Here is a 14011-nt window from a genome sequence, read left to right as displayed (position 1 = left end):
CACCCCAGGGCCCTGCCCCTCTGTACCAGGCATGGGTGCGCAGGCTCAGCAAAGCAAGATCCAAGTGTGGAGCGGCTTAGTGTGGGGGGATCCAGATGTGGGTTGAGAGGGTTCTGTGCCAGGCAATCTAGGTGCGGGCAGCTCAGTGGTGATCTGGGTGCGGGGGGATCTGGATGCACAGGGGCTTGTTGGGGAAGGAGGGTGGGGTTTGAGTGCAACAGTAATGGGACTCTGCAGGGGGTCCAGGTGAAGGTGGCTGGGGCTCAGCAGGAAGGGGTCTGGGTGTGGGGAGCTCAGGGGGTGGTAGTGTCCAGATGCTTGGGGAGTGGGGCTCAGTGGGGTGGGGATCCAGGTGCAGCTGGTTGGGGCTCAGTAGGGTGGGGATTCGGGTGCGGGTGGCTCATTGGGGTGGTCCAGGTTTAGGGGGAGTGGGGCTCATCAGAGAGGGTCTGGGTGTGAGGGGGTCTGCATGCATGGGGGTTGGGTGGATGGGGGGGGAGCAGCTCTCTGTACAGCGATCCGTCCCCCTGCAGCTGAGGAGTGATAGGTGCAAGAAGTGGGGTGGGGGGAGTTTGCAGAGCTTCCTATAGCTGGGGGAGAAATCTGGGGGTGGGTCTGATCTGGGCCCAGATGCCATGCAGGGGAAGAGGAAGTCCTGTCCTGTCCAGCCCAGCCAGGACTAGCAGCTGAGCCCAGCACAGAATAGGAGCCACCAGCTGGGTCTTCCCCCGTCCTGCACCCTGCCCTACAGCGATTTACCTCTCTGTCAGCTGCTGGGTACCCAAAACTACTGGGGAGGATCGCACAACCACTTTTGTGGCTTCCCTTTGCTTCCCCATCAGAAAGTCAAAGCAGAAAAGCAAAGAAATTTGCAGGGACATAAATTCTGCCCATGTGCAGTGGCACAGAATTCCCCCAGGAGTACTTGTGTACACTGTATTAAAAAATATAAATAAATTATGGTTAAAGTAGGTAAGTTCCCTGGTAATACTGGGCACCCAGAGATTGGGCTTTATGAATATTAGCAGCATGTTCATCTGTACCCTCAAGTTTTCTCTCTTTAATTCATAAGGACATTTGCTTTTTGGACTCATTACTATACCTGGATGATCACTACTGGCATAGGATAATAGAAAGCCCCGTCCCGATACATGGGACCCACTCTCAAAGCGAATAGTTGCTTCATTAGTATCCAAGATGATTTCTTTAGGAACGGGCATCATATTGCCACAGTATGGTCCTAAACACAGAAAAGAAAAAAAAAAAGATTTCAAAAGCTTTAGACGACATAAATAAAATAGGGAATAGGCAGTCGTATCATAACTAAGGAATTTCACCATAAACTCCTTCTTTTGAAGTATGATTACAAATGTTTACTTCAGATGTTTGGGTTGAGACCGTTGTGGGTCTGAAACCTGAAGTTACTGTAACACAAAATAGCAAGAATCCAATCCTGTAAGTACAGTGAAAACTCTGGCATTTACATTTCTTATTATTTTAGCCTCAAGTGGATAATTGATGCTCTTTGGCCTTTGAAGTATAATATTTTTAAACAGCAGTAACCCCATTAAGGAAAGAGTGGAATATTTAAAGGCAATCCAAGGCATCTATGCAGAGTCTGCAAGATAACCTATCTAGATACACACAGGTCAGGAAACTTTAGCTATGACTGCAACTTAAAAACAAAAAGCATGCATGTTCTTAAAAGAAAACATGTAGCATGAGTAGTACAGTGAAACACGCCAGCACCACTTATGGTATCACATATTCAGAAACAATTTATTTTTATACCAATCACTGAATCTTTTTCTCTCTGTCTTAAAAACATGCTGAAACAAGAAAGCTTTGAAGGGATTTTTAAGTAGACAATGCCAGTTTATTTTACAATCTTTAAATAAAAAGGTTTCAGAGTAGCAGCCGTGCTAGTCTGTATTCACAAAAAGAACAGGAGGACTTGTGGCACCTTAGAGACGAACCAATTTATTTGAGCATGAGCTTTCGTGAGCTACAGATGCCAATGAAGTGAGCTGTAGCTCACGAAAGCTCATGCTCAAATAAATTGGTTCGTCTCTAAGGTGCCACAAGTCCTCCTGTTCTTTTTGTAAATAAAAAGGGGTAGCTTTCACGTTCCCATTGAAATAGATAGGAGTTTTACTGCTGCCAGCTACAATGTCCCAGGATACTGGCTGGCACAGTATTTCCCTGTGACAGACAGGTCAACCTGGAATTATTGGCAGCTCTTCTATTTTCTTCAGGACCCTCCTCCTTTCCCATAGAGAAAATATCTTTGACTGGGAAACTGTCCCCTGCTCTTTCCTACTGAAAGTAAATAGGAAGAGTACCAAGAAGTAACTCAGTCTCCAGCCTCCCCTCAACCACAGATGGCCCCATAAACTAGGAGATAGTTTATACCCATTAGTCTTCATTTATGAGGATGTGTAATACTTACTCTCCAGTAGGATGATGTATGTAAGTTTGCAAAGAGACTTCTATTAAGAAAAAAACATTTGCCCCATAGAGACTACATACATTTAAAGTCAGCATCTCTCTGCAGGGGGAAATTAGGTTGTGTGTGTCCCTGTTGAAGCCTTAAGGAATCTCTCAACCATGACTATAACCCATCTTCCTCTGCCTACCAAGACCATGCCCGTGAAAACAGCATAGTGGTCATTAGCATGTGGTAGAGGAGTTTCCTTTAAAGAACACCAAACCCTACCCATTAACCATCCAGAAGGGAGTCGTTGCTGAATGAAGCAAGGAAATTAAGATTGGTCACTTTTGGTTATGTAACCGAGACAGAACTGCATCAAAGTTCAGGGAAAGAGAAGCTGGTAGAAGAAAAGAGTCTAGTATATAAACCAGGACTTTGGAGCCTACACAGCTGATTTGGGATCAGGCGCAATGCTAATCTCAGCCTTTTGTTTTGTTAATAAACTCAATTTCTAGTGCTGTTCCTTTGTGACAAAGGCCTTGAGAACATAAAACAATCATTAGGGATGAAAGTTTGTTACAGATTTTTCCTAAAGATCAGGGTTATTCAACCCTATGTGCCTGCAATGGTGGAGGCCATGACCTTTGGGATCCATGAAATCACAGCCACAGAACAAATTCAGTGGGCTACACTTTGCCTGCAGTCCCCCAAAGATCCCGTCTATTTATATATAGATATAAAAGGAATTGATTATTTACAGCATCCCAAATATGACTCTCAATGACACTCCACAACATTCTCAAGCCAGCCTTGTGCACGGTGGCATGATCAGAAGTCAGTTATATACAGGACAGGGAGGAAAAAAAATTGTGTAAGCCCCCTAAGAAAGACTAAGGCTGGCCCTAGGCTTATAACATATAAGGCAAAATCAGGTATGCACAGCAGTAAAAGAAAAGGAAGCAGCAGCTAGGATTAGAACTGGGCAGAAAATTTCCAGAGTTTGGTGGAAAATGCCAATTTGTAAAACCCAACGTGTTTCATGGAAACATGGTGGGTTTAACAAACTTTTGCGTCCGAAACCTGCCTGGTGGGTTGCTGGGGAGCATGGGCTTCCAGGGCCAGTGGCTTCAAGGCAGCCTCGAATTGGACCTAAACCACATGTTCAAGTGTCAGAATTCTCGTCAAACCAGAAATTCCAAGTTTTAGCCAGCTCTAGTTAGAACACTTCCTTTGTGAATGCATGTGCTAAAAATGGCCTATGACTTAGTGAACCAGAGGTAAGCAGCACCTGGCTGAAGCCCGCACCCCAAACCCCTCCCGCACCCCAATCCCCTGTCCTGAGCCCCCCCCCAGCAAACTTCCTCCCAAAGCACACACCGGCAACCACTCCTGCACCCCAGCCCTGATCCCCTGGCCCCAGCCCTGGTTCCTCTCCTGCACCCCCTCCCAGAGCCCACACCTCAATCCCCTGCCCTAGCCCCCTCCCAGAGCCTGCACCCCAACACACTGCCTGAGCCCTGATCCCCCTCCTACATCACAAAACCCTCCCAGAGCTCACACCCCACACCCCCTCTTGCACCCCAATCCCCTGCCTCAGCCCCCTCCCAGAGTCCACACCCTGCACCCCAACCTCCTGGCCCAGCCCTGAGCTCCCTCTTGCATTCAAACTCCCTCCCAGAGCTCACACGCTGATCCCCTCCTACATGCCAACCCCCTGTGCCAAGCTCAACCTGGAGCCCCTCCTACACTCCAAACCCCTCACCCCAACCCCTTTCCCAGCCTGCTGAAAGTGAGTGAGGGTGGAGAAGAGCAAGCGACGGAGGGAGGGGGGATGGAGTGAGCAGGGCAGGGCCTCAGAGATGGAGCAGGGCAAGGGTGTTTGGGTTTGTGAGATTACTGTCATTTCTACATTTTCTTTTAGGTAGATCCTGGGTTTCATTTAAATTCAAAAAGTGGTCCTGTGCTTAAAAAGGTTGGAGACTACTGATTTAGGGGATTCCTGTCTCTTCTACAACTTTATGATTGCAGTTGTTGCTGCAACTAACAGATGGGTAATCAGTTCTTTGTGGCTCTTATATAGTGCAGAATTTTTGGGAAAATAAAAAACACAAACAAACCCAACCCCAACGAGTTATCTGACAGCTGGCAACCAGTCAACTCTTTGAGGATTCTGTTAAACTCTTTCCGAATATCCTAATTTTGGGGACCATATATATATAACGAATTCTGCCCATTTCATTACAGTTTCTCCAGCATTGCCCGTTCTTGTCCTATTGATGCATTTAGCATTAAAGGGAATTAAGTACCACTGGTAGAGGATTTTAACTTTTTTTTTTTAAATGGAGCATGCATATTGCAGTATGTGGGCTGCTGCTTCAGATACTTTCCGAATCCTTGTCCTTAATGTCCATGTTCAAATCCGCATCCCATCTTTTCATTAATGTGCTTTTTTCCTCTTAGTAACAGTTTAAAATAATTTTATATAAGGTAGAAAATGGACCTGTGTGTTTCATAAGTGTGATGAGTAGTTTTTCAAAATATGTCAATTTTACACTTAGGTTTGTCTTTCTAAGGGAGAAACTTGAAAAAATGTCTCTGGTTCAGTTATTGGTAATGCAGAACTTTAAAACCTTTTGCATGCTGTTGCATCTCTTCAGAATGATCTGAACGTACAGACCCAATCTCATAGTAACAACATGCTCCCATGTCCACAAGCTTCCCAGAGATTCATTAGGGTTGAATTTTGGTGTTAACAACTATGGGCATTAGAGGTGATGGGAAAGGGCTTAATTTTTCATGTTATCCCATGCCTCTATTGTTGCTCTCAATAAAGTGGGTATATACACATTTTTTGGCCTGTAGGTTCTTTTTTTATATAGGCAATTATGAGGAGTTTGACTGCATGACAATATAACTGTTCTATTTCTATCCAATATTTATTATGGTTGGGAATTATCCAGTACAGCATATTACTGATTTGGCTTCCCTGATTATGTTGTTTAGTGCTTGATATCACCAGACCCTTTTGCCAAGGTCTTCGTAGGGTGGCCTGTTTGACTTGGTTTCTTGTGTGTCCAAATGAACTGATGATTGCCAATCCACAGTCTTCAGAAGTTTCCCCACGATGATAATCAGTAGTGTTGGGAAGAGAAAACTGATTTAAGGTAAGATATTAATTTTGACTGATGTAATTTTGCCTAGCTAGGGAATTTTGTATTTTGACAAGTTTTTCTAATCTGTTCTAAATTTTCTAAAATACATACTATAAAATCATGCCTTTAAAAAAAAATGTACTCTGAGGTATTTTAATAAGGTGGTCAGGTCACCCATTTATATTTTTGGTCAGGGCCCACATCAACATCCAGAAGTTTAGACTTACAGTACTTTATTTTAAAACCTGAAACTACCAAATTTCAGTATTTCTTTTTGCAGTTCAGGTAGCGTGCCAGGAAGGTTTTTACACATGCCATTGCATATAAAATACAAGTTTGTTTCCTACTTTTATTTCATTATATTATTATTTCCGGCCATCTGTGAAGATTTCATTACCATGGCAAAGAGAAGAGAGCATCATCGGTATGTCCTCTTAAAAAGGAGGCAATCTTTCTGACAGGTGTCCATCAACTCTTACTGCAGCCTGATCTGAGATTACAACAGATATCCAATTTTCAAATTTGGGGCATAAAGAGGAGTATTTCTAGGGTGCCTTTTAAGGACTGACAATTCTCTCAAAAGCTTTATCAGCATCTAATGATAAAAACGTGTGAGGTTCGGTGGTTGATTCAGCTAAAAAAAAAAAAAAGTCAAAAACTCTTGTGAATGTTGTTTGTTAACTGCCTGTTTAACACAAATGCTGTCTGATCTCAGTTACTGTACATAGGCAGTATTTTTTTTTCAGTCTATTTGCTTGGCAACTTAATTTAACAAAGAGATGGCTGTATATGCCATGCAACTAGATAGGTCTTTACCGGTTTTGGTATTACTACAATATGCGCTCCTCTCCAGGTCGCAGTGATCTTTTTTCTTTCAATAGTTCATTAAAGACATTGGACTGGTTATGCCAGTTGTGCTCTGAAAAATTTGCAGAATTCTGGGGGAAACCCATCATGGCCTGGGGATTTACCATTTTTACATAATTTAATAACCTCTATAATTTCTTCAGGTTCAGTGTCCTCCTCTGGGAGCTCCTTGTCTATTTGATCTATTTTAGGTAGTATCACATTAATTACATACTCTTCTCTGTTTAGGATGAGCTGGCTACAAAGCCTATAGCCTCCAGTAAAAATTGGCAAATGCCTCACATATGTCTTTGGACCGGTGGCTAGGTAATATGGAGTCACCCACATTGGAGGAATAATTTTATCAGCATCTTGCGTATTTTTTATATTAGCAGATAGCCTGCCACTTTTGTTACCTTTTTCGTAATAGAGTTGTGTAAATCTAGTTGCCTTTTCTGTCTGTAGTAGTTTACCTCTAGCTTCTCTTGTATACTTTCTAGGATTTGATTTGATTTGTGTTTTAAAGTCTTTCTACTTCTCTTAAGAAGTTTGGTGCCTCCTTTTTAAAAAGGATTCTTTACTTATCCAGTGGTACTTTTTATGGTCCTCTCTATCTTCTTTACCAGGTCTCTTTTTCTTTTTAAGTTATTTATTTTTTTTTTCTGTAATAGGCTACTTGCTAATAAATTTGTGTTCCTAAATTCACACTCTCCCCTATGTCTCCTTCCAGGTCAGTCATTCTGCTCCCAATTTCTTCAATATCAACATGACCTCATTAAGGGACTCGTCTCTCCTCTTTGTCTTTAGCCTTCTCCCCACAAACTGACCCCTGTGCAGCAGGCTGCATCTTGCATCTGCCTGCTCGGGCCTCTTGTGTCCCGATGAGTTTGTCGTGGGAAAACCACTTTTTAAATGGTCACTTCTGCATGTGGTTGCCATTTATTAAGCAGGTACTTGGGATGCCCCAGGGGCCAGGGTGGGATGGAGGTGGCAATGGGCTTGGATTATGTTGGCTTCATCTCAGATCTCAAGGCCCAAGATGACACTATGTAGGGCTGGCAGAAAAACACAAATTCCATTTCACAAAAGATTTTGATTTTTGACATTTGTTTTCATTTTGTATCAGAACGAAAATGAGACCTTTTGAAATTTTTCATGAAAAAGAGACAACTGCAGAACACCCAACAGCCTAGTTGTCAGGGCACTCACCTGGAATGTTGGGAGATCCAGTTCAAGACCCTGCTGTGCCCAATGGAAGCTGGCACTTAAAGTCAGGACTTTCCCAGAAGGCTTCTTGAAAGTTACTATTTTGTCAATTCTCATTTTTAAAGAGCATTAAGTAGTATGGAATGCCTATAAGCTTCGGAAGAAGTGCTATCACTTTACAAAAGAGAGACGTTTAATTCCAGGGAGTGCTTCCAAAAGATTATTAATACAATAAAAGGAGAACAATTCTTTATGTAAAAGCTGAAGGGAAGGTTTTAAAAAAAAAAGTTATAAGCCCCAGGGAAACAGTGTCATAATAAAAAGTAATTATATTTTAAAAAATTATTTGCCCTGATTTCATATAATGAAAATCTGATGGAATAAGAGCATCTCCTGCATGCCCTACAATTAATATCCCTTGTACTTCTCCTTTGGTCAGAGCTTAGTTAAAGAAATGGAGGTGTGACAGATTACAGTTCTTCACACTGCATTATTAAAGCACAGAGCAATAAAGCATAGTGAAAAATGTAAATCTGTTCTGATCTGAAATAGTTAGAGGGTATTTATTAAAAAAAAGGCAAAGATCTTTTTGTTCATAACAATCTTGCTAAGGTTGAAACGTTGGAAAGATACTGCAGCCAAGCTGTTAATGCTTTTCTTTGGATCAAGCCTATTTAGAAACTGCTCAATTTAATGTACAATGAAAGCTTGTCCAGACAATTTACTAGATTACCTGAAATACCAGAAACAATACTACACTCATGAGTTTCCTGTGAAGGGAAAAAGTACCTGTCACACCTATAGTTACACAAGTCATTTAATACAAGATATAATAATGATGATAATAAAACTAGTGGGATGAGTCCTCTTGAGACGTAATGACAGGTATAAGAATCTTTTGAAATAGGTTTAAGGAAACCCAGTTCTAACAAATACAGGGACTAGTCATCACAGGTACCGGATATATAGAAAAATACTCACTTATAAAATTTGTCTAATACTACTTAGTAGCTGAGTCTGGGGAGGAGAAAGCATTTTCCAATAGGTTTCCTGAAGTCAGTTTTGCATTGGTGACTGGCTAATAAAATATGCAAGAACAAGTTACCTGGATTAACTACCCAAATCACTGCTAGCCACTCAGCAGGTTTAACAGCCACCCATGAAGGACCAAATCTGACTCCCATTGACTTCAGTGGGTAAAATATCTATCCTTCAATCACCCTCCTTTCTCAAGAAGGGTTGAAGGTTATTTCACAAAATAAATAAAAATACCCCCAAACAATCTGGGCGGGAAGAGAGGAGAAGCAGAGAGGGCTGGAAGATTGAGTTGGGGGGCAAGAGCTGGAAGCTGACAGGCAAAAGAATTGAAATATGGCCACTAAAAAGTTATTTTCTATCAATCTTAAAAAAAAGAAATGGATTGTTACAATGTGTTACAAACTGGGCAAACAAGTCTGCATGACAATTATTCTAGCCTTCCCTGGACCAGTAGTCCACACAGTTAATCTTGTTTTTACATCAGTAGCTATTATTTAAAAGCTCATTTTTTCTTTTACTAGGCTCTGAGCCTGCAGTAAGCTTCAGTAAGCAGTGCCTGTAGAGAGCCCCACTGAGTTAAGGGTCTGCTCACAGAGTGCTCATTGCAAGAGCAGGGCCTTATTCTTAATTCCTTGATGTTTCAGTCCATCTCGCTCTGTGATTAAATGTGTCTTCGGCTTTAATGCTGTGCCTTTGAGAAGAAGATTGTCTTGCTTCTCTGGAAGGTAGCATGTGCATGGCTATGTTAATATTTAAATGAATGGCTGACAAAGGTGAGCAGTTTTAGTGAAACTGAAGTCAGACTAGTTTTGTCATCTGATTAATAAAATTAATTTTAAACCATTCTAGTGCCTATGTACACAGTTGTCAGAGATTTTTGTTTTAGCGGTATCCATAGGGTCAGCTGTGGTGCCCCCTTGAGTGCCGCATTCATGCGCTGGTATATTAGGAGCAGCCGACCCTACGTTCTCTTGGTTCCTTCAACTCTGACAAAGGACAGGTAATGGAATGGCCATGAGCAACACATCTCAAAGAACAACAGTTATGAAATAGTAAATAACCGTTTTTTCTTCGAGTGCTTGCTCATGTCAATTCCATTCTAGGTGACTCACAAGCAGTATCCTCAGAGGTTGGCTCGGAGTTCACAGTCTAGTGACGTACAGCTCTGCTCAAGCTCTGTATAAGTAGGGGCATAGCGAGCAGATCAAGGGACGTGATCGTTCCCCTCTATTCGACATTGGTGAGGCCTCATCTGGAGTACTGTGTCCAGTTTTGGGCCCCACACTTCAAGAAGGATGTGGATAAATTGGAGAGAGTCCAGCGAAGGGCAACAAAAATGATTAGGGGTCTGGAACACATGAGTTATGAGGAGAGGCTGAGGGAGCTGGGATTGTTTAGCCTGCAGAAGAGAAGAATGAGGGGGGATTTGATAGCTGCTTTCAACTACCTGAAAGGGGATTCCAAAGAGGATGGCTCTAGACTGTTCTCAATGGTAGCAGATGACAGAACGAGGAGTAATGGTCTCAAGTTGCAGTGGGGGAGGTTTAGATTGGATATTAGGAAAAACTTTTTCACTAAGAGGGTGGTGAAACACTGGAATGCGTTACCTAGGGAGGTGGTAGAATCTCCTTCCTTAGAGGTTTTTAAGGTCAGGCTTGACAAAGCCCTGGCTGGGATGATTTAACTGGGAATTGGTCCTGCTTCGAGCAGGGGGTTGGACTAGATGACCTTCTGGGGTCCCTTCCAACCCTGATATTCTATGATTCTATGATTCAAGCCAGCATCATTCCGGGCCCGCTGGGTAACTGCATAATGGGACATAAATGTGTGGATGGACAACCAGGTGGTTGCCCTACAGGTGTCCTGGATAGGCACCTGGGCTAGGAAAGCTGCTTCAGAGGCTTTTACCCTGGTTGAGTGGGTGGTGACAATTGTAGCAGCAGTGAATGCAGGCAGTGATCAAAGAAGAAATCCTCTGAGCGGACACTGGACGACCTTTCATCCTGTCGGCCACCACAACGAACAATTGCATCGACCTGAGGAATGGCTTGGTCCTTTCAACGTAGAAGGCTAGCACCCGGCTGACATCTAGGGAATGCAACCTACACTCCTCCTCCGACTTATGCAGCTTTGGGGAAAAAGGTAAATAAATGTCCTGGCCTGTATGAAACTATGAGACTACCTTGGGCAGGAAAGTTGTGGGTGTGGCCATAACTGGACCGTGTCTTTCTAAAAGACCGTATAGGGCGGTTCCAAGGTAAGCGCCCTAATCTCAGAGATGCGACAGGCAGATGTTATTGCAACTAGGAATGCAACCTTCCAGGAAAGGAGAAGAGAACAGGGAGCCAGAGGTTCGAAGTGGGGTCCCGTGAGCTGTGTCTGCACAAGATTCAGGTCCCATAGAGGAACAGGGTTCCTGATGTGCGGGTAGAGGCCTTTGAAGAACCTGGCAGTCATGTCCTAGGTGAAAACTGACATACCCTCAAGTGGTGGATGAAAGGCTGAGATAGAAGAAAGGGACCTGCAGGGTGTAGCCTGAAGATATTATGTCGAGCACCCAAAGGTCCAAGATCAGCCATGACCAGGCCAACTGGGAGTGCAGGTGGTTGAGGAAAGATCAGGGGTATGGATCCTGGGAAGTGACTGGGGTTCTGTCCTCGGGCGCATCCTCAAAATGCCCACTTCTGGCTTCCTTGGCCTCTGGAAGAACCAGGCTGGGCAGAGGAATGGGAAGATGAAGGGTGACACTGTTTTAAATCCTTTGTCTCTGCCCTTCTTCCTGTAGGAGCTGGACTGAGGGACACCCCACAACCTTGACGGAGGTGGCAGGGGACAGATGGCTTTCTAGCCTGCTCAGAGGTGTGTAGGCCCAAAGAAGGGAGGGTGGCATGGCAATCTTTAAGGCTGCGGAGCCGTGCATCAGTCAGCTCCAAAAAAAGAGCCTTGATTCCTCAAATGGGGGTCCTGGAGGGTACTCTGCAGCTCCTGGGACAGCCTCATGACCACCGCAGAGATGGCTACCCTGGCCGCTAAGTCCGTAGCATTCAAGGCCATCTGGAGGGAGCCTCTCGCCACCACTTTGCTCTCTTCCACCAAGATGGTGAACTGCTGGGCTCGGTCCTGTGGAAGGCCATCCTTGAACTTGCTGATGGAGTCCCACAGGTTGAAGTTCTACATGCCTAGCAGGGCCTGATGGGTTAAACACCCAAAATTGCAGGCTGGCTGTCAAATAAATTTTTCTGCCAAACAAGTCCAGCTTCTTGGCGTCTTTATTTTTCGGTGTGCCGCTTGCCTGTCCCTGGACATGACCAGGGATCATGCTGGAGCGTGGATGTACAGGTATTCAAATCCCTTTGCCGGGACACAGTACTTCTTTTCTGCCTTCTTGAAGGCAGACGGAATAGAAGAGGGGGTCTGCCACACAGACTTAGCAATATTTAGGACCTCTGGGTGCATGAGTAACGCAACTTGGGCCAGGGTGGAAGAGGGTATGATATTAAAGAGGTCGTCTGCTAGTTCCTTGACCTCCAAGTTCAGTTTGGCAGCCATCCTTTTGAGCAGGGCTGGGTGTTTCTTGAAGTCGTCGGGGGGGCTGCTCATTTGCGAGGGGCCTGTCACCACTTCGTCCGGAGACTATGAAGATGACTGCACCGCAGGGGGAAGGGCTGCTTCCCCTGGCTCATCTGGGGACAGCTACTTGGGCATTGGGGCCCGCTGTGTCGCCCCTGCATCGGATTCAGCACCGTGCTCGGACTCTGGCGTCGGCTGTGCTGGGGGCAGTTTGTCTGATGCAGCCTGGGAGGAACAGTGCGAGTACAGGACCGGAATAACAGATACACCTCACGGGTTCCAGCTCTGCCACTGAGCAGGCCACTGCCCCTGCCTCCAGACTGCTGCTGTAGGAGCCGTGCCAGTCTCACGGCCCGGTGGCAATTCGCCTTTTATAGGTGAGGAGCTGAATTGTTCTTCCAACTCAGACCGTTGCCCTTTCAGTGCCCAGGGCGGAGCTGTAGATGACTGAGTCTGCTGACTGACCCTCATCAGCAACCGGTAAGGAGAGGGCAAGGATCAGTGCCTGCCCAAAGAGCGGTACCGGGGAGCCAGAGACCTGTGCCACGACGGGGAACGATCCTGCACTGGGGGCTGATCGATGCCTGGAAGACCATCTAGGCGATGGTGATCCACGCCATGGCGATCTCGAGTAGGAGGCCTGATGGTACAGGGATTGCTGTTGTGACTCAGGTGTCCTGTGCCTCGTAGGTGGAGACCTTGGCATCAGGGACTGGGATCTTCTGACCAGGAATCGAGGATCCAGTGACAGTGTCTTAAGCCATGGTGATGGGGATTGACACCTGCTGTCTGGGGATGCACCGCTGCTTTAGAGGACAGTCCCATAACTGGCTTGCCCATAGATCCTGGGGCCTTAGCTGGCTTGGTGTCTGTGGTGCTGGCAGGCCTACTTGCTCTTTGGCCACTGGGCCTGCTTTGGGCCAGATGGCCCTACAAGGGGCAGGGACCCCTGCCACTCGCAGGAGTCTGAAGTGGGTCCCTGGCTGGGCTAAGGGGTCCAACCGCAGCAGTACCCCCAAGTAGCTCCGGGGCGGGCATGTGGCCTAACATAAGTCCTTTGCCCGAAGCCCCCTTTTTCTGTGGTGACGGCAGCCCTGTTGACTTTGACCGCGTCATAGGCACCGGCGAGGGGGAGCAGTGCTGGGCAGATTCCAGTGCTGATGGTGCACTGTGTAATGACGACAAGGTGCCAGGCATGGCGTCTGATCAAGAGGGCTCTGAAGCAGGATGAACTGCAGCCTCTGTGCGGAGGGTCCTCAAGTGAATATTCCACCCCTTTTAAGTTCAAGGGCGAGTTTTTGCAGATCCTGCACTTGTCCTTTCTGTGGGACTCCCCAAAACACTTTGAACAGCTGTTGTGAGGGTTGCTAAAGGGCATCAGCCAGCTGCACAGTGAGCATGGCTTAAAGCCTGGTGAACAGGACATGCCCCGCTCTGAGGCGAAGTCCCATCCAGGACTCTAACTACTAAACTACTCTGACACTTAACCTAATGGTCTAACTAAGTACCTAACAACGGAAAAACAAAGGAGACAGAACAATGCACTGTAAGAACCGCTAACGCTCTTGCAATGCAAGACAAGGTGCTCTGACCAACTGACCATCAAGGGAGGTAAGAAGGAATTGAGAGGGCATAGGGTCAGCGGCGCCTAACATACCACTGCATGAGCGTGGCACTCAAGGGGACACCACAGCCTACCTTACAGATACTGCTAAGGCAAAAGTATCTGACGACTGTGTATATGAGTGCGCACGCACCTAGAATGGAA

General features: G+C 45.5%; 1 protein-coding gene across 5 annotated transcripts in view; it reads right to left on the bottom strand.

The window, feature by feature from the left end:
* DCBLD1 (discoidin, CUB and LCCL domain containing 1) overlaps window positions 1-14011 on the bottom strand; it is a 92212-nt gene that overhangs the window by 32463 nt on the left and 45738 nt on the right. For all 5 annotated transcript variants that reach the window (XM_084622121.1, XM_084622119.1, XM_084622120.1 and 2 more), the window contains one exon: window positions 1103-1240. In XM_084622121.1, coding sequence (XP_084478247.1) covers window positions 1103-1240 — 138 coding nt within the window. The remainder of the gene's footprint in view (window positions 1-1102; window positions 1241-14011) is intronic.

This window comes from Lepidochelys olivacea, assembly GCF_965140295.1.
Source record: "Lepidochelys olivacea isolate rLepOli2 genome assembly, chromosome: 3".
Lineage (NCBI taxonomy): Eukaryota > Metazoa > Chordata > Testudines > Cheloniidae > Lepidochelys > Lepidochelys olivacea.
This window is presented reverse-complemented; position numbering and strand designations above follow the sequence as displayed.